The 23207-nt window shown below is 57.1% G+C and overlaps 1 protein-coding gene across 2 annotated transcripts in view; it reads right to left on the bottom strand.

The window, feature by feature from the left end:
• Positions 1-23207, bottom strand: part of MVB12B (multivesicular body subunit 12B) — a 121312-nt gene that overhangs the window by 59747 nt on the left and 38358 nt on the right. For both annotated transcript variants that reach the window (XM_036412064.2, XM_045572057.1), the window contains exons 4-6: positions 22431-22527; positions 15967-16096; positions 15237-15359 (exon numbers count right to left, since the gene is read on the bottom strand). In XM_036412064.2, the coding sequence (XP_036267957.1) occupies positions 15237-15359; positions 15967-16096; positions 22431-22527 (350 nt within the window). The remainder of the gene's footprint in view (positions 1-15236; positions 15360-15966; positions 16097-22430; positions 22528-23207) is intronic.

Here is a 23207-nt window from a genome sequence, read left to right as displayed (position 1 = left end):
AATCAGCTGCCTTGCACACGCCCCACAGTGCGGATTGGGATCGAGCCCGCAACCCGGGCATGTGCCCTGGGGAATCCAACCGTGACCTCCTGGTTCACAGGTCAATGCTCAACCTCCGAGCCATCCCGGCTGTGCCAGAAATGCTGTGATTTCAATGATTCTAAGCCCTAAAATGTTTTTAGGTGTGGCTTTCCCTCCTCCCAGCCCCACTCATCGATTCGGAGCCAACCTCAGAAAGAAATCTCCGTGTGCAAAGTTTACTGTCATTTCTCACGGTCTGATGAAACACGGTTTTTGTTTTGTAATGATACCAGGAAAATCAAGGGAGGTTTTGCAAAACTTAAAACAGACCTATTTCCTCTACAATTACATTCATAAAGCTCTAAGCCCAGACCTGAAACTTACTTCCAAACGCACCCCCTGAAACCAGGCCCCTCCGGGAGAGAGCGAACCCGTGTCCAGGGGCAGAGGCGGCTCTGATTAATGCCGGCTCCCGCTGCATGCCACGCACTGTGTTTGGCACGGGGATATTTTAAAAACCGAACGGTAAGTGTGTGTTACTAAGAGAAAGAAGCCAGCGGAAAAGGCTGCACACCGTATGATTCCAGCTCGATGACATTCTGGAAAAGGCAGAACCACGGAGACAGTAAAAGACCAGTGGTCGCCAAAGGGAGTGAGGGAGATGATGTGTGGGCGGCACACAGAGGGTTTTAGGGCCGAGAACGTGCTCTGTATGATGCCCCAATGGTAGTCATATGTCGTTACACATTTGTCCAAACCCACAGACTGTGCAGCAGCAAGACGGAGCCCCGAGGTAAACTCAGGGCTCGGGGTGATTATGACATGTCAATGCAGGTTCATCCTTGAGTGGGGGAAAAAAAAAAAAGAACCATCTGGTGAGTGACGCTGATAATGGGGTTGGAGACATATGCAAAATCTCTGTACCTTCCTCTCCATTTTGATGTAAACCTAAAACTTCTCTAAAAGAATAAAACAGGAAAACAAAAATAAAACAACAAAACTAAAAAAAAAACCAAGAAAAAAAAAAAAAAAACACCAAATGAGACCCATAGCTTCCCCTTTAGGAAATTGAATGGAAACATACATAAGCCCCTAAATTAAGAAGCGAAAAGCTCTGTCAGAAGAGATGCAGATAAAGGACTACAGGTTTTATGCTTTAATTCTAAAACAAAGGAGCCCACACCTCTATGAGCACCGACCAGGCACACAGGCAGGAGGCCCCGTGAAGCGTCCGGGGGCCCGGTAGCCAGCCCACTCGCCAGGAGGCGAGGACACAGCGGGGGAGGAACCTGAGGCTGAAACAGGCACGCCAGGGTCACGGCAGACCCACGCGATGCCACAAAGTAAGACGGGGCATGGAGGCTGCGGAGTGAGCGCTGCGAGAGGCTCTGACTCGGAAGGTGGGGAGTGGCTCTCTGCAGGACGAGGGGGGAGGGAGAAGGCTCTGCCCCTGTAGCCGCCTGGGACCACGACAGGGACCGCCCTGGGCACCTGCACTGTTCCTCACGCTGCACACTCAGCTCCCATCTTCCCAACCAGCAAGGTCAGCGTTATTCTGCAGACGGGGGAGGAGGTTCAGAAACGTGCCCCGGTCACACAGCTAAGGAGACAGGCCGCTCAGGACCTGGGCTCACGGGTTTTCCACTCGGCCGTGCTCCTCAGCGAGGCGCCGCCAGCATGAAGGAAGTGCAAGCGCAGACCTGCTCACCTTCCATCCGAGCAACCCGTTTGCCAGGGTCCATATGACTTCAAGCTGCCAGCCTGCCTGTGCGATGAGTTTTCCTCCTGGGCAGCACAGACGCGCGCGGGCCCCCACGGGTGGGGCGGGGCGAAGGCTGCCCCGGGAGGCGGAGGGAATCACGGCTCCGAGCCCCCCGAGCGCTCCACGCACAGCTTTCAAGTGTGTGCAGCTCGACAGCATATGGCAAATCAATTACTAGTTTAAATCTTAAAACACAGGCACGGCAAGTGCGGAGCAGGAATAATCAGGAGCACCGGTTCGGGGTAGAATGCAGTGAGCCGCTGGAGTTTTGAATACAATAAATCATCATTCCAGGCAATGGGAAGCCATATTGACACTTATTCCTAATTTGAATATTTAATTAGGGTGAAGTTCTTCATCAAATTACAGCAGAACTGGGAGAAAGCCTGGAAGACTTACACAATTACTGTCTTAACCCCTTACCAGCTGCTCACCGTGAGCACAGGCCCTTGTCCTGCTCTGCAGGGGAGAAGGCTGGGCCCACAGGCCGACCTGGGACACTCGGTGCCGGTGGCTGAATGGCGGCAGCAGCGAGGCCTGAGGCCGGGCCGCTCCTGCCCAGGCTCCGGTCCGGAAGGAACTCGGGCAGAGCGCGTATGCACGAGCGCCCACTGTGCGCCTGGCCTGGCTCTTCCTATGCCCCCCACTTAGTCCTCACAACATCCCGCAAAGAGCGTGTTCTCATTCCCGTTTACAGAAGAGGAAGCGGAGGCTCAGGGGAAACACTCGCTCCAGGGAACAGTGACGGTCTGAAGAGGTGCAGGTCACTCGTCTCCCACACGCACCCTCTGTGTTCACCAGAAACAACAACAAAGACAAAGAGCGCTTCACGCCAGCAAAAACACGTCCCAGGCTGTGTTCTGGATATCCACAAATACATTGGATGAGGGGCAACCAAAACCTCCTCCACCAGCACCCGGAACGCTGATGCTTGGATTAGAAGTGCCCCCTGAGCTCCCCAGGCAGGGGAGCCACAGGGTGCTGTGGGGCGAGGCAAGACAGCAGTGCCACGGACAGCCCGGTCCAGCCCCCTGGACACAGATGCCGTCCACACCCTCAGAGTGGGCACCGTGGGAACACCTGGTGTCCACGGGGAGGGGAACGTCCGTAACAGGACACAAAATGTGACTATTTTTCTTTTCTCCAAATGGTAACCGCGTGACAACAGCATTTATAACTGCGTATCAGTTTAGACGAGAGGACGTTTCCCTCAAGCCCTCTTTTTCACTATATGGAAACTGTTGTGGCCATTTCATAGACGCCGAGTGATTGTGCAGAACCGGGAGTAACACACTGCCCCTCGCCATCTCCTCCGGGCCCCAGGACAGGGCGAGGCTGGCTGCCCGCTGCACTTGGCGATGGCAGGTCTGAAGACGCCCAGCCCCTCTGAGAAGCTAACAGTGAGGGTCGTCCCAATAGCGTCAGATCAGCAGCTTCCTCTTAAAAGCTCGCGATGGTTCCATCGCCCTCTTTCGGAAACCGCAGAGGCTCCGTCTGCGATGCCACTCTCGGCGGGAAGCTGATCGCGGGGCAGAGGAGAGGGCGGCCATGCTGCCCCGGCCGGCCCCCCGCCGCCCGGCCCGCCTGGCAGGGGGCACCCCCCGTCCGTCAGCCCTGCTCCTTGCCGGAGCAAATGGCATCGGGAACTTTGAAACTTTCCTTTGTATGTTGCATGAATCCATGGAAGAAAATCTCTTTTAATGAGGAGTGATGTAGTTACAAACTCTCCAGAGCCATAATTAGAGCAAACTAATTGAAGTTGTGTTTTGACACACTTTCCAAACTCACGGGCGCCGGTGACATATTCACAGCTCTCCGCGCACAGCCGTGGCGGCGGCGGAATCATTAGGCTAATCACGCTTATTTGCATTCTCATCATGCCGGCAGCTCGCCTTAAACACCGTTTCCACCACCGCTCCTCTGCCTAAGTTTCCACGGAAAGATATTAACAGTCGTTATTAGTGCTCTGGTGGAATGTTAACGTTAAAGAATAACGACGTGCGTTCACATCTATGCCGGATGCCGACTTTTTCTTAACCGCCGTCGGACGGTGTGGGGGTTCTCCCGCAGCCCCCCAGCCTGCAGGGGATGGCGGGACCCTGGCTTTACTTCGGACACCGGCTCAGAGCCCACGGACGCTGACGTCGGGGTTTCTGAACAATTCTGTCTCAAATGCTCGACGAGAAAAATCCTTTCTTTCCCTAAGCGCACTAAAATGAAACCGTTAAGGAGAAATTTTTTCCAAGCAGTTAAAAAAAAAGTCCGCAATTTACAGCAGGGTCCTCGGTAACAGCACTAATGAGTTCCAGGAGGACGTGCGAAGCCCCTCGGCGATTGAAGACAGACGTGGAGGGACTGGCACGCGAGGGAGGCCGTGGGGGCGGGGCGGCCGGCTCGGCCCCGTGGAGGCCCCGGCCCCGTGGAGGCCCGTTTGCCACCAGCAAGGCCCGTTTTTTGGATGCTTAACTCAGACACTCGCACAGAGAGGAAGACTCGACAGTTCCAAATAATGGTTATTAATGGCTCCCTCCTCTAACCTGACAAATTGCATCTGAGATTTAGAGCGGGAGAGGTATGAAGAGCGAACAGAACCTGACAGACGGCCAGCGGGCACAGGGCTCCGCTTCCTCCGCGCGGGGGACGGGCAGGGCCCCGGGAGACGGTCAGGGCCAAGGTGTGACCACAGCCTCCCGCCCCAAGGTGCTGGCTCCAGCAGGCCGCACGTGCGGTCTCACCTCCCGGTGGAGAGGGAAAGGGCCAGGGCCCCGCGACGGAGGCCGGGCCGGCCCCGCGATGCCTCTCCCTGGGGGTGGGCATCAGGCCTCGGCCCGGGTCCCCCTCTGGAGTCTCGGGGTTGGCCAGACAGCCGCTCTCATCCTGAGCTTCTATAAGGATCTCAGGATCAAGAAAAACAACCATGTCATTTCCCACTCATAATTCAGGAGAAAATGGGGGCAAACGATTGCCCCGTCTTCACTAAAAGTGTTGAATTTGAACCATTCACATTTCAGAATGGATGTCTAATCTCGACCCGGGAAAAATCTGAGTGAAGAGAATGCCTCCTTAGGAAAATGCCACCGACTGGACTCCTTTGAAGCTTGGAGCTTTCAGTTCCTTAAATTACCATCCCTGTACCAATCTGCTATTTTTCAAGTCGCCGATTCCTTAAAGCAAAGGGGGAGGGCTGAGCTTCATAGCTGCAGCAGCCCCGAATCCTGGCATTTCTGCACGGCGTTAAGTTTTATTGCTCCGAGCCCTGCGATGCCCAGACACCTACCCCCCGTATAAAAGAAACAGGAACGAGCCCCGTCTGGGGCCGCGGGCGGTGCGCGGCCATTCCAGATGATCGCGTCTAATCTTATAAACCGAAATACTTACAGTCTCTAAACCTCACTGACCCTGCTTTTGAAAACAAGGAACAGATGGACACAGCTAGCTTTTCATCTCCTTCCAGCCTCCTAAAATACCCCTTTCCCAGCGCCAAGGGGAGCGAGGCTGCCAAGCCAGATTCATGAAAGGCCCAGAGCGTGAGAGCGGGGCAGTGGCGGACACCCAGGCCCCAGGAAGGACCTCCGGCCGCCTTCCCGCCCCCTGGCCCGCCCCCCACGTCGGGGAAGACAATTCGGTGGGCAAAGTGAGACCATGACGAATGGAGGGGAATGCTGGCCACGGTCTGGACCAGGTCCTGGCACGTTTGGTGCCTGGCGGTCGGTGCCCACTGGGTGCAGAGTCCCAAATTCCGGGAGCCTCGCGGCCCCTGGAAGGTGGGGAGACGCAGGGTGGGACCTGGGTTCCGATCCTGCCTTCCCTATCCTGACGCTCCGCCCTTGGTAGGTCGGTCACGGTCTCTGCAAGCTTCAGACTCCTCGATTGTTAAGAGGAGGATCTATCGATAGTCAGCTCACGGCGTGGCAATACAGATTCACCAGCACACACAAATGTTCCCAGGATGCCTGACACAAGATGCTCAAAAAACTGTGGCTGAAATAATAATGATAACTGTGTTTATTCTCAAAATAACAACTAATATTATTATTCAACTGGAAAGAAACACCTGCTGCTCAAGTTCAATGCCGCCCTCCCCTCTGGCAGAAGCCCAGCCCAAATCAACCTAAGGGCCTTAGAAAAGTTACTGCAAGCAGAGGATTGCGCTAAATATCCAAATTGATAACGGAAACTCTGTCTTGAAACAGAACAGCAAAGGGGGAGGTTAGTAAAGTCCCAGGAAATACTGCTTGTTTAAGACCCATCTTTACTCTGTTTGGCAGCCAAACTCACACGGAGTGAGAGACCAGGTGAAATATTCCACGGACCAGCTACCTGCAAATAGACTGTCAGCCTCCAGGCTGATGAAAGGCAAAACGTGCGCCTCTGAACGCCCTGAAGGGATCTGACAAATGCGTCCTGACTCTCGGAGCGCCGTTTTCATAGCCCGAGGAGGCCCTTCTCCAGACCCAGCTCCGCCCCCGCACACGGCCCCCCCGCACACGGAGAACCGGCACGGAGAGAACCAGGCCACGCGGGCAGCCGTTCTCAGGACAACGAGAGGACACGTACCCACCAGACCCACCGAGGAAAACCCGACAGGCACAGGCCTCACGGAGAGAACACTCGCAGGCAGCAAGTGCCTGGTCAGGCCTGGTGGTGTGAGGGGGCGAGCAGGCCAGCTCCGGGCACTGCGTGGAGGAATGGTCCCTTCTTCATTCAACAGCAGCGCTGGCCTCCCGAGAAGCCACACTGAACATGGACATAAAAAGGGACTGCTCAGCCTGAGCTCATCACTCCCGTCTACCACCACCAAACTGCGTTCCGGTGAAATCGCGCCTTCAACAGTCCGTGCACCACCCCTAAGTCTGATCCCGTTACAGAAGCGGCCGCGGCTCTGAGAGCGTTTGAGAGACTCAGATAACTTCCTCTGTGGCCTCTTCACTCTACGTGCTGATCACAGAATAAACCGAGTTGCTGTAACCCGGCTTCATCGAGGACTCTGGAGCCACCCAAGGGCCCGAGGACCCAACGTGGCACCCGGGGTGGAAGGCTGTGCCCGTTCACCGTCTAAAACTCAAGGGGACTGGACCCAGCCGGCGTCTGCTCGTCTCCCTAACGGCGGGGAGCAGACGGCTTTGGTGCTCCTGACCAGAGGCCCAGGGAGCCATGAGCTCCCGCCCGCCCCCACAGGCTCACCCTGGGGAGTCCTGTCTCCCAGGTGCTGGGCAGGAGCCGGGGACACGTGTGAAGACGGTGGGGATTCGCAATGGGGTGGCTGCACCAGCCACAGCCCGGTGAGGCGATTCACAACCAGGGACACGGTCAGCATCAGGGCGCAGGGACGGTGTGCACCCACAGGGTCCACCTCTGACCTCAGCTGTGTGACCGGGAAAGGCATTTCACCTCCCCGATCTCGGTTCCTCACCGTGAACCGGGGGTGGTCACAGGGCCGCTCGCAGAGCTGTCTCAGGGTTAAAGGCGTTGTTGTTTACAAAGCGCTGGGAACAGGCCTGGCTCCTGAGAAGCACAATGTGCGTCTCTGCTTGTTGGATGGAGAACAAGTGGAAAGGCGCGATGTATGAATACACGATGCCTTGCTTACGTATCCAAACCAGCGCACTGAGTATGTTTAATAATTATTTTAAAACACCCCCTTCCCCGCCCCCCGTTTGGGGCCACACATTCCTCACGAAGCACTGGCTGTGAGCAGCCTCGGAGGTGGCAGTGGGGAAAGTCCTGCTGAGTGCGGAGGCGCAGGGATGCAGTCGCTGTTCTCTCCCGAGGCTTTGGGAAGCGGGAGCAGGAGAGAGAATCCACCATCACTAAGCCGCCAGTGTGGCCGAAAACCAGAGGCCCGCAGCGAGCCAGCCCATGAAGGCCGCTGTGCCCGGCGCTGGCGGAGTGGAAGGGGAAGCCAGAGCATGCGGCTTTCCAGACGAGGCGAGGGCACCCGGTGTGGGGCGAGCAGGCCAGGCCCTTCAGAGGCGGCGAGGGCACCCGGTGTGGGGCGGGCAGGCCAGGCCCTTCAGAGGCGGTGAGGGCACCCGGTGTGGAGTGGGCAGGCCAGGCCCTTCAGAGGCGGTGAGGGCACCCGGTGTGGGGCGGGCAGGCCAGGCCCTTCAGAGGAGGGGAGGGCACCCGGTGTGGGGCGGGCAGGCCAGGCCCTTCAGAGGAGGGAAGGGCACCCGGTGTGGAGTGGGCAGGCCAGGCCCTTCAGAGGAGGGGAGGGCACCCGGTGTGGGGCGGGCAGGCCAGGCCCTTCAGAGGCGGCGAGGGCACCCGGTGTGGGGCGGGCAGGCCAGGCCCTTCAGAGGCGGCGAGGGCACCCGGTGTGGGGCGGGCAGGCCAGGCCCTTCAGAGGAGGGGAGGGCACCCGGTGTGGGGCGGGCAGGCCAGGCCCTTCAGAGGCGGCGAGGGCACCCGGTGTGGGGCGGGCAGGCCAGGCCCTTCAGAGGCGGCGAGGGCACCCGGTGTGGGGCGGGCAGGCCAGGCCCTTCAGAGGAGGGGAGGGCACCCGGTGTGGGGCGGGCAGGCCAGGCCCTTCAGAGGCGGCGAGGGCACCCGGTGTGGGGCGGGCAGGCCAGGCCCTTCAGAGGAGGGAAGGGCACCCAGTGTGGGGCGGGCAGGCCAGGCCCTTCAGAGGCGGCGAGGGCACCCGGTGTGGAGCGGGCAGGCCAGGCTGCACGCTGGGCCCAGCGGCCTCGCAGGAGGGCAGGTGCGGCAGAGGGAGGCACAGGCCTGGCTGGAGCAGAGGGGCTTCGGAATGGGGACGCCGCACTCAGGAGCCGAGAGATGACTCCCGGGTGACGTGCGTCAATGTGGGAGCCACATCAGACAACAGGAAGCCAGTGAAGGTCCCGCAGAGAGAGGATGGGGCCGTGTCTGAAAAGCCGCCAGGTGGTAGAGACACCTGAGGCCCGGGAGCCGGCCCGCGCGGGTCCGCTCTGACACCCCGCTGTGGGAGCCTGTGCCTGGCAGCGTGGACGGCAGCACCGCAGACAGACAGGTCCACACGCAGGGCACACGCCCGCCTGGGTCCCCCTTGCCAAAACAAAGGAGAGAAAAACCTGCAGAGGTGTCACATCGAAGGATGTGAAACTGTGTCCTCTCCGGCAGACAAAGCAGGCACGTGTGTGTGTGTGTGTGTGTGTGTGTGTGTGCATGTGCGTGTGTGTGTGCGTGTGTGTGTGAGCGGCTTCTGTGTGGAGGGAAAGGAGGGCTCAGTATCCCAGGGAGGCCGGACACGGCTCTGCCCGGCGAGCCCTGCAGGGGGTCAGGGTTCGAGGGCCGCCATCGGGGGAGACGAGGACAGAGCCCTCCCCCCGGCTCACCGGCCCAAACCGCCTCTGGCTGCTGTGAAAGTGCAGCAAAATCCAAGTCACGGTGTGTCTGTGTGAGGAAAACAAAGCCCTGGAACCAGGCCTTGGCGCTGCCTCTCTCTGAGCCCGAGCAGGACACCCCCTCCTCACACAGGATGGGCCTCGTCTGGGAGCACAGCTCAGCTCTGACACGTCACCATGCCCTCAGTCCTCCGGGCGAGCCTCTCCCATGGAGAGGAGAGCCGCTGGGCCCTCTCTGAGGCAGATGCACGAGGCCTGGCCAGCCCTGCAGGCGGTCCAGGTCCGTCAGACCCCGGCCGCTCGGGCAGGCGGCAGACCCCGGACAGGAAAAGGGGAACACGGCCCGACCTGCGCCCCTCGGGGCCTCTCGCTCACGTCCTGCAGCTGTGGGAGGAGGCTGTCACCTGTGGTACAAAGACCCCTCGTCACTGAACACTGACAGGTACTGAGGATGGACAGCAGGACGGCCGCCGCGAGCTGAGCTCCGCCCGTCACTGTCATTCGGCAGCGGGAGGGGCGGGGGGGGGGGCCGAGGCCGAGTCCACCCCATCGTGGGAGGCGCCAGCGAGGCCGGACAGAGCACAGCAGCTCCCGAGCTCCGATGGGGCCGCCGGGCAGGCGTGGGCGCAGGGCCGGATTCGGGTCCCCGCGCCCGGTCCTCCCTCCGGGGGAGCCGTTAACCTCTCCGGTGACAGCCCAGGGGTGGGTGACGGAGCGGTCTTTGAGGTCAGCGAGGATCTATGTTCTCCGGACCTGACGCCGACAGGCGAAGGCTGTGACTGAACCCGTGTCCCCGAAGAGGAGTCAGTGCATGTGACAGATCCCCGCAATCACGATGCCCCAGTTCCCAGAGTACCTGTCACAGATTGATAACATCCACGCAAAAAGTTAAGTACAATTATGTCTGTCACCAGGAAACATACTCCGGAACGTGACTGACGTCTCGCTGGGAGCTGACAAATCACCGAAGATTGTGAGCGGCTGGGGCGCCATGCACCCTCCGAGGGGAGCTCGCCGGCCGGCCCCGGAGAGCCCAGGACGCAGGGCAGGCTGCTCGGCGGCTCCAGAGGGAGGTGACTCCCTCCAGGGAGGGACGGTGTCGGCGGAGGGTCCCAGGCCCTGTCACAGCCTGAGGTCAGTGTGGAGCAGGACGGACAGGCCTGAGCACCCAGGCAGGCGGGAAGGGCGAGCGGAGCTGCTGGAACCACATTCTCCACCTTTTCCAGGCCCCCTGGGCCCGACAACCACAGAGAGAATCCGGCACCGGAGCCAGACTGCGTATTCCAGATGGACACGGACTCCGAAAGGGACGGGCTCACGCGGGCCGAGGCGGGGGCCGCGGGGAGGGTCCAGGCAGTCACTCCACCGTCATCCAGCTCCTCTGCACCGGCTCTGGGGCCCCAGAAGCCGACGGCGACAAGTCGGGTGGGCAGATCCCGGGGACAGACACCCACTGCTGGGCCCTCCCCGCCCACCGGAGCTCCCGGGCCTGAGGCGAGGTGCCCGCGCCCTAACGTGGTCTCCTGAGCCTGAACGTCCGAGCGTGGGACAGGGCCTGTGACGCCGGGTGATGTCAGAGGAGCCCAGAGCTGGCTGACTGGTGCCAGCAGCTGGGAACTCACGGCCCTGACGCTGGCCTCTCTGAGGCCCAGCAGTTCTTACGTGGGGGAGTTTATTTGCTCATTTTTAAAATGTGAAGCCCGGGTCTACGCCTTCTAGCTTCAGTTCACCCAATCTATTTGCCTCTGGGGCTTTCAGGGCCCATCCCCACCCGGAAACAGCGCTGGCATCTCCTCCGCATTAGCCTCCCACGGACGGCCATGCACTCCGCTGCAGCGGCCGTGTCTCCCAGGTCTGACCCGCGGTTCCTCGCGCAGGTGGTGAGGGCGGGGCGGGCAGGGGACGCCCTCCCAGTGCAGCCAGAGCGTGGGACACTGCCTAACGGGTACGCCCTCTGCACACGCCAGGCTGCCTGCCACACACCCCGGCTCCCACCGGGCGCTCACACCACTGCTGAGCCCGGCTCCTGAGGCCCGCCCCTGCCCGCCTGTCACCCTCATCTCCTGGCCGCGGGGCTCCAGCGAGGAGCAAGTGGTGGAGGGTTGGCTCTGTCACTCGGACCTTCAGCTCCCTAACTGCTCTGTGTCATCTGCAAATGTGGTACATGGGCTGCTAAGGTGTGATCACACCACGGGCTCTGCCGCTGAGCAGCCGGGGTGCAGTGCACCAGGGCCTGCTGGGACGGCACAGGCCGCCCCCTCACCCTCACCCACACCCACACCCACACCCCAGGGCTCGGTCCTCCATCCCGGGATGCACCGGCCTCCAGAGCTTCTCCACACCCTTCTCTCCCAGCAGGATGGCGGTGAGCCCCCGTGGGAGAGGGTGGAGGGCTGGCCTGGCCGAGCTGGAAGGTGCTTCCCCCTCTGCACCGGCCCGGCAGCGGCACAGAAGAGAACCGGGAAGGCTGCGCTGGCGGACTGCAGCGCTCAGCCTGCCCAGCAGAGAAGGGGGTGTCTGGGCCTCAGCCCACAGCCAGCGCCGTGCTGCAGCCAACCTGCAACGGGCCGAGGCCGGAGAGCAAACAGGCTCCGAGCTCCTGGGAGAGGCGGCATCACCTTCGGCAGCTGGGAGCTCAGAATAGTGTGCAGAGATGAGAGAGATTCGCTGAATGAGAAAGAGCAGCTCTGCCCAGACACCTAATCCCGCCTTTTGCCACAAATGTCACCAAAACTCGTCCAACTCAGTGGATACAGCCAGGGGGCAGGGCCACCATGAAAGGACAGGGCGGTCTCTGTCCGTAGCCACAGGAAGGACACGGCAGAAAGCGCCCGTCCGGCAGCCCCTGCCTCCGATCGAGAAGGCAGCTCGGCTGGGTCCACAAGGCCCTCAGGGGATGACCTACCATTCCTGAAGAGCTCCACCGACTGCCTTTTGTCTGAATTAAGCTGGAGATCAGAGCTCACCAAAAAATGGCATTTAGTTCTTGGAAATATGAGTGGCAACGTAAGAAACAGGGGTAGAGCAACACAATTTTAACTTCTGAGACAAAGCCTGGAGCTCAAGAAAACAATACAGTCTGCTCCTGGCCCAGCTCCCTCGTCCCTTCCCAGGCCCCGCCAGGGATTTGCTGGGGAAACACCTGCAGCCCTTTACTCAGATACCAGCCGGCCAGTCCTTCGCGCCGCCGCCTCCACGTTTGGCCGGTAGAGGGCGCCGCATCACCACTCTCTCACGCTTGCGCAGGCTTTGCAACCTGATCCTTGGTTCACACAAAGACCAGGCTGAGGGAATTGTTCTTATGCTGGTGGTTCAACACTACAGGAGTAGGAAGCAGCAAAACACCAGCTTGCTATTACATGATATCGCCTCTGGAAAAAGTGCACAGAAAAATGACAATTATGCACCTCTGCTCATTGGAAATGGGATTTCTGTATTCTGTCAATTTTCTACAAGTTCGTATTACTCTCATAAACAGAAAAATCCCCAGGATTGCTCAGGGGCCCTGGAGTTTTGGGGGAGAGGGAGGTGGTGGGTGAGAGCAGCACAAGGTCTTAGACTGATGGAGACGCATTTTTGCAAAACTGAATACGTGCCTGGACCTGCGCTGGGGGCTGGGAGGTCACCGGCACTGGACACAGCCCTGCCTCCAGGAGTTCGAACATAGAGTGAACACAACCCAGAACAAACGCTGAACAGCCGAGAGGCTCAGAAAAGAAAGCCAAGACCCAGGCCCAGCCCCTGGTGTTCAGGGAAGGCTCCCTGGGAGAGGGGGCATGGGGCTGATATCTCCCGTGTCCACGTGAGCAAAGACACAGAAGCAGGAAAGGAAGGGAAGACCAGGCTACCAGGTCAGCATGAGGTCTGAGGCTTGGGGAGGCGAGGGGGCGGAAGCTGCCAGATTCCCCTGCCGGGAGTTAGAGACCTGAAACCTCAAGGGATCGAGTAGCATACTCATCATTTCATCGATCTCCAATGGAAAGCTCGGATAAGTCATCAGCATCTCATTTTTAAAAAATTATCAAAGATGCTGGATAAGAAAACAATACAAAAGCCAAAGGCACAGAAGCCCTACGAATCGGGAGGCTCCGCAGCTGTGCATGCCCCTGTAACCCGCACAGCGAGGCGGAGAGCGGAGAGACAGTGGTGTGACTGGGAAGCACTAATGTAACATCCAATTATTCTACTGCCTACTGGCTGACTTAACTCAGCCAAATTAGGATACATTTTATATTGACTATTTTGACATTTGTTTTATTTGGCAAGTAAAACAAAACTGATCCAATTTCCTTATAAGCACTGTAAACCATAAACTGTACAACAAGAGGTTATAAAATATGGAAGCCTTGTAAATACCACCTGCAGTTCCACCCGCTGCCACACGGGGTCTCGGGCCCTCTCACCTCAGTGGCCAGCCACCGGGCTCCACCACTGACCGTGCCCACCACTGACTGACCGTGCCCACCACTGACTGACCGTGCCCACCACTGGCCGTGTCCACCACTGACTGACCGTGCCCACCACTGACTGACCGTGCCCACCACTGACTGTGCCCATCACTGACTGACCGGCAAGCTTCTGTGGGGACCGGTCCTCCTGCTTTAACTCACTGGGAAGCAGCACCTTCTTCACCCAACAGGAAGGTAAAACCTGCCCGAGGTTGTGCCCGTTTCCAGGTCCTTCCCAGCCGAGGATGTCAACAGGGAGCAGCTGGAACGGCCCAGCAATGAGCCTGCCCCAGGTGATGGGCCTGCGCGGCCCTGAGCACAGGTGAGGGGACTGCAGCTCTGGCCGCGCCCTGCACAGTGAGCAAGCGCTGAACTGACTGCATCAGCCTCGAGCTCCTAACGCAGCGTGGGGACCTGTCTCCTGCCAAGGGCCACTGCATATTCACAGCAACATCCGCAGGCCATACACATCACCAACTTAGCATTAGCCTGCGATATCTGGTTAAACACTTATTAATCATCCCTAGTGGCTTGGCAGGCCAGACCAAACGGTTTTAAGGGCCGGGTACGGCCCCTGGCTGGACGCTCCCCAACCGTCCTAACCCAGGCAGACACACGCAGCGGCCCCGCCTCCCTCTGGGTACACATCCGCTGTTTGTGTCTTCCCCATCGGAGTGAGCTGGAAAGCTGCTTCTGAAATGTCAGCGATTCCAGGCAGTTAAGCTTAAGGACCGCTTGGCTGTGGTCTGTCAGGAGGAAGCCCAGGTTGTCTCCATGGAGGATGAGCCGAAAGAGCTGGCTTCTCCCGAGGGGCGGGTGCTCAGAGAGCAGTGCAGCCCGGCCACCCTGCGCCTCCCAGGGCCAGGCGTGGGCGTGGACCAGGAGCGGAGCCCACCGGACCGCTCTGCCCTGATCCTGACAGACTGTGTTCCTCTCCATTGGCCCACCTGGAAGCTTCTAGACCCACTCTCATTTATGTGACAGTAATCCCCAATGACACCGCCGCCAAGCCTTCCTCATTTTATTTACTTTGGTAATCCCCGTCTCAGACTTAATCCGTCATCGCTGCTGTTGTTGTTCCTTGTCCTCAAATAATTTACTTCCTAGAGATGCGCGGTTTCTTGGCGTGGCGGGACTCTTTCCCCGCCAGCATCTTACAGAAAGTGAGACCATTCCTACCACCATCCCGACTAGAATCAGCTGCAGAGTGCTGTTTGCTCTCCCGAGTTTCTTTGTGGAAACAATGATTAAAACTAACATCTCCTAAAAGACTTCTCACTGTTCTCTCAAACCCAGACCACTCACGTCTCAGTTCTACTCACTGGGAAAGGGAACAATGTGAAAATGAACACGACGACTTACCGACCCTCCCGGTTTCTGAGGAGTGGCTGGCCCAGGCAGAGGGAACTCCACCCCCTTCCGCCAGCCAGCACCCTGCAGCTGCCGCTCTGCTCCCTCAGGGCCTTCGTGTGTGCGGGACAGAACACACCGCGGCCTTCGCATTCGAGCGATGCAAGGATTTCTAACTGGACTTTGAACTCTCCTCCGGAGGCACACTGCTCCCGCACCATTGCAGCAGATACTGAGCGGAGGGGCTCTGAGACGTGTGCCCTGGGACCCTGGACCACGTGCCTGTAACCCGCACCGCAGCCCGAGGGGCCGCGGGCCGGGCCTCACCTGGGAAGGCTGGGGGCGGGGGTGGAAGCGGCCGACGACTGGGAAGGTGTTGTGGGCTGAGATGAGTCGTGGTTCCTTGGAACTCGGCCCATCCGGTACCAGATGCCCATGCTGTTCAGTTCCCTTTGGGAGAAAAGAGAGATCTTCATGGCGCGGGTGAGCACAAAGCAGTTACCTGAGTGACAGAGCACACTGGCTCCATTAAAAGAACCGCTGCCTCAAACGCCAGGGAACTGCTGCCCACAGACGGGCCACACCGCCCCCTGTGCCCTGGGCCACACCGCCCCCTGCGCCCTGGGCCACACCGCCCTCTGTGCCCTGGGCCACACCGCCCTCTGCACCCTGGGCCACACCGCCCTCTGCGCCCTGGGCCACACCACCCTCTGTGCCCTGGGCCACACCGCCCTCTGTGCCCTGGGCCACACCGCCCCCTGCGCCCTGGGCCACACCGCCCTCTGTGCCCTGGGCCACACCGCCCTCTGCACCCTGGGCCACACCGCCCTCTGTGCCCTGGGCCACACCACCCTCTGTGCCCTGGGCCACACCGCCCTCTGCGCCCTGGGCCACACCACCCTCTGCGCCCTGGGCCACACCACACTCTGTGCCCTGGGCCACACCGCCCTCTGTGCCCTGGGTGTCACCGTTCAGAGCCGGCCTCCAGTGGCCGGCGTGGTGGTCCGGCCTGGCTGAGCCGGCACAGAGAGGCGGCGAGGTCTGTCAGGAGACTCACCCGATGAACGTGTACTGAGGGGGCGCCTGCTTGGTCCGGCCCATGATCCGGATGTCGCAGATGGCCGCTTCCGTGGAGTCCCGCGGGATAAACTTAATGCACAGCCGCTTCTTCCTAAAGGCCACTTCCTCTGCGGGAAGAACAGGGAGAGGCTGAGTCTCTACTCGGCGCATCCTGTCCCGTCACGTTCCCTTTCTGGCAGCGGGAGGGGCTGGTCACCCAAGCGCCGGGCAGAAGCGCTGGGCCCTGCCCCTCCGGGCCTCCCTCGGCCCCCGGCGGGCAGCACTGTGCGGGCCGAGGGCAGGCTTCCCCACGCCACCTCTGCGAGCAGCAGCCGCGCTGCTCCCGCGGCAGCCCGCAGGACAGACAGCACACGGACACCGCGCGTGAACACGCTGTATCACACGGACCGCTTTCTTTTCTCCCGGAGTGCAGGACCCCACACGTTCCTGTCATCTAGTTTCAGCGCCGCCCCATGGACAGGCGGGCTTCACCCCGGGCCTGGCCGGAGGAGTTAGGGTGCATCTCTAATATAAGGTGACCAGACGTCCCGCTTTTGGCGGGACAGTCCCGATTTTTATAAAAAGCGGGACGTCTGGTCACCTTACTCTAACACCATGCCTTATCACCTGTCCTATAGCTCAGCAGGCACCTGGGGCAGACAATCCTTTTTAACACGATCACTATGCTATGACCATCCTTAAGAAAATGAACAACAGTTCCTAATACATCCAATCAATAGTCTATACTCAAGTTCCCTTCATGGTCTCAAAGAAGCCACTTCACTGCCGGTTTGTCTGACCGGCTGCCAGGCCTCTCCAGTCGCTCTTACTCTGGCACAGCCTCTCCCTCTCCCTTGTCCTCGGGCACCGGTGCTGGAGAGGCTGGTCCCTCCCCTGTGCCCCTGTGAACGGCAGTCACGGCTGGAGGCGGGTAAGAGGCAGGTTGGGGTTTTTTAGACAAAAACACTTCCCGGGTGGTGCAGGTACATCCTGTGGCGACAGCTCGCCTGCTCAGCTTCTGGGGGTGTCGGTCTGTCCCCCGGGACGAAGTCCCCAGCAGCCACTCTCTGAGTGTTCACCCCCCCACGACTGCTGCTTAGATCCCTCATTTCATTAAAGGTTTCAAAGTGGCGGTTTTCTGTCATCCTCCTACACTTGCAGCTGGAATTCTTCTTTATAAAAAATAACTTTGCTTCAGTTATTCAGAGGAAACAAGATAACGACGTGATGCTTTAGTTACCGAGTCTTCAGGATGCGCCTGTGTCTGTGCCCGCCCAGCCCCGCGGTGCCAGCCGGTGTCTGCTTGCTCATCCGTGGGTTTTAAACACGTTTCGTTAACTGCCGTCACTCAGACGTGAGTCACACAGACCCGAGCATTATGGCTTTAATCTCTCCGGGCCTCTGTCCCTCTGTCCGTAAAAGGAGCCGATGGAACCCGCCCTGAGGGAGTAGGCGGATGAAAGGGGGTCGAGATACGCTTCCCTGAGCCCCGTGCCTGGCACACGTATGTGCTCAGTGAGGAACAACCATGAATGTGTTATCACACATGTGTCAAACACAAGGCCCGCGGGCCAAATCCGTCCCGCCAGGCCTTGCAATGTGGCCCGCACCGCGCTGTCATCACTGCACTCCGCTGCGTTTCCATCACAATGACAGTTTATGACTGTTCAGTAAACCATTCGGCCCGCGATTTAGGCTGGATTTTAGATTTTGGCCCCTTCTCTGATTGAGTTCGACACCCCTATTGTAAGGAAATACGTCCGCAGAGCCAATAGGAATGCGTCCAGTCATGCCAGTGAGCACAGAGAGGACGCAGCCCTTTACTAAAGCAAACAGCCTGCCAGTGGCTAAGGCCTACATGGATTGCAACTAACTGTACTTTAAACTGATTACAGGAGTCGCCTCCTTTTGGCTGACTTTATAAAATCAGGGCCTCACATGCACCCAATCGGCACCCGTGCCCTGGGTACAGGCCCCAGGAAATGACACGAAATGAAGGCGACCCCGAACCCACCCTCCTTGTGAGGTAAGACACCCGGCGGAGAGGCCAGGACAACTTGAGAAAGTCCAGGCCCAGGGAAAGGCTGCCCGCCCCGGGTCCGGCCCAGGCTCACCCCACAGCAGCCAGACCGCAGCCCAGGCGGGCTCCCCCCGGGCTTCCTCGCTGAACTGGTTCAGTGAGAGCAAAGTGCAGAATGGGAACCCCCTGTGGCTCCACAGTATCAACACAAAGACACCGTAAGTCAGTCAGTTGTTGAAAACGAACACCAATTCTAAAACGCAGAAAGGCAGGCGATGGGGGTGGAAAATTAACACAAATCTACAGGCAATTTTAGTTGTCAAGTGGACAAGCCATTTAAGAATAAGCAAAGGTAGCAAGCAACCACTTGTGAAATGCCCAGTCTTGCTAATAAATAACGAAATGAAAATTCAATAAAATTGGGATAGCAAAAGTAAATTAAAAATTTAAAACCGATGCTGGCAGGTCTGTGGGAAACAGGTACAAGCCTGTGTCATTAGTGGCACCGTGGATTGGTGTTTCTGGAAGTTAATCTGGCAACAGAGAGTAATAACGCTTATCTTTATTGAGCCCATCCTCTGAGCACGGCACTGTGTGCAGTGGGGACCTTAGGCAATTCAAAGGTAAATTAAACACGGATCTTGCCCTCAAAGAAAGAGGTAAGTAGCAAAGACATGAAGAAAACACATAAATGGCTAAAATGCAGCTAAGACCATGATTGTGAGGTAGACAATATCCCCTTGCCCATTTTACAGATGAGGAAACTGAGGCCCAGGAGGGTGAAGTCCTATAGTTGTTAAGTGCAAAGCCAGACTCGATGTCAGGTGGGTCACCTCCACAGCCCGAGTTCTCCATGGGCCATGCTGCACCTGGTCCTCGTGGAGGTAACGATGGGAATTAAGAGGCAGAATCACTCCCTTCAGCTGCCGCCACTGTGACAAGCACTGCTTCCTTCCCTCCCGCCCTCAGTACGTGTTTGCAATGAAGGCAGGGGCTGGCCTCTGATGGACGTAGCCCTGTCTCATTACAGGGCTGTAATGCAGGTCCTTGTTGCCACGTGCACATCACTCACTAGACTACGGTCCTTGAGGAGAGAGCCAGGATCCTCATCACCTTCACGTCCCAAAGCCCGCAGTGCCACAGGCCCCCGCCAACCTGAGCTGACTGAGCTTCTTCACTCTGGTGTGCGGGGACCAGAGTCTGCCAGATGCCGGTGGGAGGACTTGGGCTCAGCTGGGAAGATGTGGGGTGTGGGCGGTCCGAGTTGAGAGAAAGGGCATTTCAGACGAAAACTAGCAAATCTGTAGCCAGCAAAGAAAGGAGCCTGGGGAACGCACAGCGCACATGCGAGTCTGCATGTGAGGGGCACCTTGTAGAGGAAGGCTGGGCAGACCATAGGGCCCAGGACACCCATTACCAGGAAATCATTCACAATCTGTACACACCTACGGAGTCATTATCGTTCCTATCAAAATCCCAGCTGGCTTCTTTGCAGAAACTGACAAATCCCAAAATGTATGTGAAAACCCAAGGGACCCAGAATAGTCAGATCATCTCGGAAAAGAAGAACAAAGTTGGAGGACTCATACAGAGCTGCAGTGATCAGTCAGGACTGGCATGAGGAAAGACACAGGTCCATGGAGGAACTCGGAGACCAGAAACAAATGGGCAGCTATGGCCCCCTGACGCTCACCACGGACGCCGAGACAAGTCGGCGGGGGAAGGACAGTTACTCAGCTGGAATTCCCACGTGCAGGAATGAAGCTGGACCCCTCCCTCACACCATTCACAAAAAATAACTCAAACTGGATCGCAGACGTAAATGTTAGAGTTAAAACTGTAAATCTCTTAGAAGAAAACATCGGCATGAATCTTGGTGACCTTGATTTAGGCAATGATTTCTCGGGTATGTTACCAAAACTATAAGCCCCCCCAAAAAAGGTAAACAGATCCCATCGAAATAAAAAACCTTTTGAAGGACAACAAGAAAGTGGGGGGGGGGGGAGAAAACAAACCCCCAAAATGGGAGAAAATATTGCAAATCACATAATTAATAAAGTACTTATATACAGAATACAGTTAAACCCTGAAAAACACAGGGGATAGGGCACCAATCCCCACATAATAAAAAAAAAATCCAAAAATGTAACTACTAATAGCGTACAATTGACTGGAAGCCTTGCCAATAACATATACGGTCAATTAATACATATTTTAATATGTATTTAATATGTCAATTAATACACTGTATCCTTACAATAAAGTAAGCTAGAGAAAATGTTAAGAAAATATGGTTACAGTATTTACTGGGGAAAAAATCTGTGTATAACTGGACCCACACAGTCCAAACCCATGTTACCCAAGGGTCAACAATATTAAAATATTCTGACAACTCAGTTAAACAAAGTCAACCCGCTTCAAGATGGCAAAGGACCGGAAGAGACCTTCCCAGAGAAGACACACCCACAGCCAACAAGCACAGGAAAAGATGCCCAGCATCCTTAGCTAACAGGAAACACACACCGGAACCAGAGCGCCCACTTCCTGCCCCGGAGACCCGGAATCAGGACAGTGACCCCCGCTGGGGAGCCGCACGCACTGCGGGGGGAGGGAACACGGTGCTGCCCCTTCTAGAGACTGTGGCAGCTCCTCAGAAAGTTACATCCGGAGTCAGAACAGGACCCAGCCATCCCACGCCTCGGGAGATCCCTCAGGGAAATGAGAACACACGTCCACACAAAAACTGGTACATGGATGCTCACAGCAGCATTATTCATAGCAGCCAAAGGGAGAAACAACCCAAACATCCGTCAAGTGGATGGATATGCAAAATGCAGTATATCCATATACATGGCGGATTATGTGCGATAAAAAGGAATAAAATGCTGCAACACGGATGGACCTTGAGAACATATGCTCAGTACGAGGAGCTGATCATGAAGGACCACATACTGCACGGTTCCACTCACATGAAACGTCCTGAACAGGCACTCCTACAAAGCAGACTGGTGGCTGCCCAGGGCCAGCACAGGGTGGAGGGAAATGGACAGTGACTGGGGAGGAGATACCTGACGAGGGGATGAAATATTCTAAAACTGCTGATAGTAGCTACAAACTCTGTGAATACACTAAAAACCTCCAAAGTGTATACTTTCATGAGTAAACTGTATGGTGTGTGAATTACTAGGATAGCCAATAAAGTTTTACCAAACCCCCCTGATACATAAACATGTAAAATCTTTTTGTTAAACACACGCTTTTACAGATTGGCACTGTGGTTAGAAGTGTGGCTGGTGTCAGGCTCCTGTGTGTTCTAGTTACTCCCCACTCCGAGGGGTAAATTCTTTAACCCCTAAGCTGTTACTGAGGCTCTCGCATCACAGATGTGCGCTGGGTTTAATGATACCCATTTCCAAAGGGAGGTCTTCTGAAGATTCAATGGTCTCAGGTATGTAGAGCATTTATCACAGGGGTCAGCACACAGAAAACAGTATCAGCTATTATAATTATTAACTAACGCATATAATTTCAAACAAGTAGTAGCAAAATGTCCAAAAGTGAGGAGACTTAAGAAAATGAAAATATGCTACACAGTGGGACCTCCTTGTGTCACTGAAGTAAGAGCTATGTGGGCCTATGCAGATATGAAAAGTCTTGTCTATGGGAAATGCTAGCAAAACCCAGCAAAAATAGGGGGTCCCACTGGGGCCAAACACGGAAAACTCAAACGTGTATGGCGCAGAGTGAGACACAGAATTTCACAGAGAAACCGTGTCATAAAGGCAGGCGTCTCTGAGTTCGTTCTTAATTCACTGCTTCACGGTGTGGGCATCCTAAAGTGAGTTGGTAAGAGTAATTAAAAATAAAACAAATTATATCCCGTCAAAATGAGGCGGCTCAAATACACAGAGGTTTCCCGGTGCTGTGTCACTGCGGATGGCCCTGAAAAAGCTTCTAACTCGTCAGGGGCCCTTCTGCTCAGTCCTGCTCGGGGCTCACAGGGATCCTGTGTCCGCTGGCGGGCAGTCTTCCTGCTTCGGGCCCTTCTTGTGAGCTCCAAGAGCCCAAAATGGGGACATTACTGCCCTTGCATTCCCTGGGAATTTTTTTATTTTCCCTTTTGCATCGGGGTCTTTGCCAAGTGTGGCTTCAGCGGCACAGAGGATGCACCGAGGACAGACTGCCACCCGCCTCTCCATCCATTCCTGTGGCCAGCTCAGCAGGGAGCCCCCTCTGGGAGACAGGGACACTGGGCTCACTTACACAGTGCTCCCCAGAACACTACAGAACCCTTGGAGAACTGAGTCAGGCACCAGTTTATTCATGGACAAGCAGTAGGGACTCCTAAAATATTTCCAAAGAAAAATGCACATAAAAATACCTAAAACTATACCCGGAGGAAGGAACCGGCATTGGGATGGGCGGGACTACAGGGGACTCACGTGTGTCCACGGTCTCCTGGATCGGGATGAAGCCCACGGGCAGCGTGTCCTTGATGTCGATGAGCTTCATGTCCACCAGCACGTTCCCTAAGTGGCTCTTGGGAAGAGAGAAAAGACCATTACTCCAGACACGCCTGCGGTGTGTTTGCCACATTGGCCTCGAGATGGGTATCGACACCATAACCTGTTGCAGCTTCGCGACGGCAGGGTAACGAGAATGGGAGCCCCTTCATGTCCCTCGGCGGCCACACGGGGACTCGGCGGCCGGGAAGGAGTTTCCCTGCAGAACCTCAAAGCCGCTCCCTCAGACCCCGGACACGGCGCGCCCGAGCTAGGCGGACGGGCAGCCAGGAGTGCGGAGGCACAGCCGGCGGAGTTAGAGGGCACATCCCTGGGAAGCCGTGGGGGAGCTGCCTCCAAACCGAACAGAGAGCCAACTGCACCCTACGTGGTTCCAGCCTGCATGTCGGCACACGTTTCTGCTGCTCAATACATTCTGCAAAATCCCAGGAATCATAAAACACAGCATGGAGCAGCCTCAGTATTACACACCTTCCAGAATGCATGCACCGGGGCCTTAAAGCTTCTATTGAGTGGTAGTATGCGGGGCCCACGGTGCGCAGCGTCTGTGACCGGTGCAAAAACGTCTTCCGAAGACAGCTCCCACCCCGTAACTGCGAGAGAACCATCTGCAGATGCCCTGGAATGAGCCCTGAAGATACCTGCCCCCCAACTTCAATACGGGGGCTGCCCCAAGGGTGTCATTAAACCCTTCAG

The sequence above is a fragment of the Pipistrellus kuhlii genome, unplaced genomic scaffold (genome assembly GCF_014108245.1).
Source record: "Pipistrellus kuhlii isolate mPipKuh1 unplaced genomic scaffold, mPipKuh1.p scaffold_m20_p_43, whole genome shotgun sequence".
Taxonomy (NCBI): Eukaryota; Metazoa; Chordata; class Mammalia; order Chiroptera; family Vespertilionidae; genus Pipistrellus; species Pipistrellus kuhlii.
The sequence above is the reverse complement of the archived record's forward strand: the minus strand, read 5'-3'. Positions and strand labels throughout refer to the sequence as shown.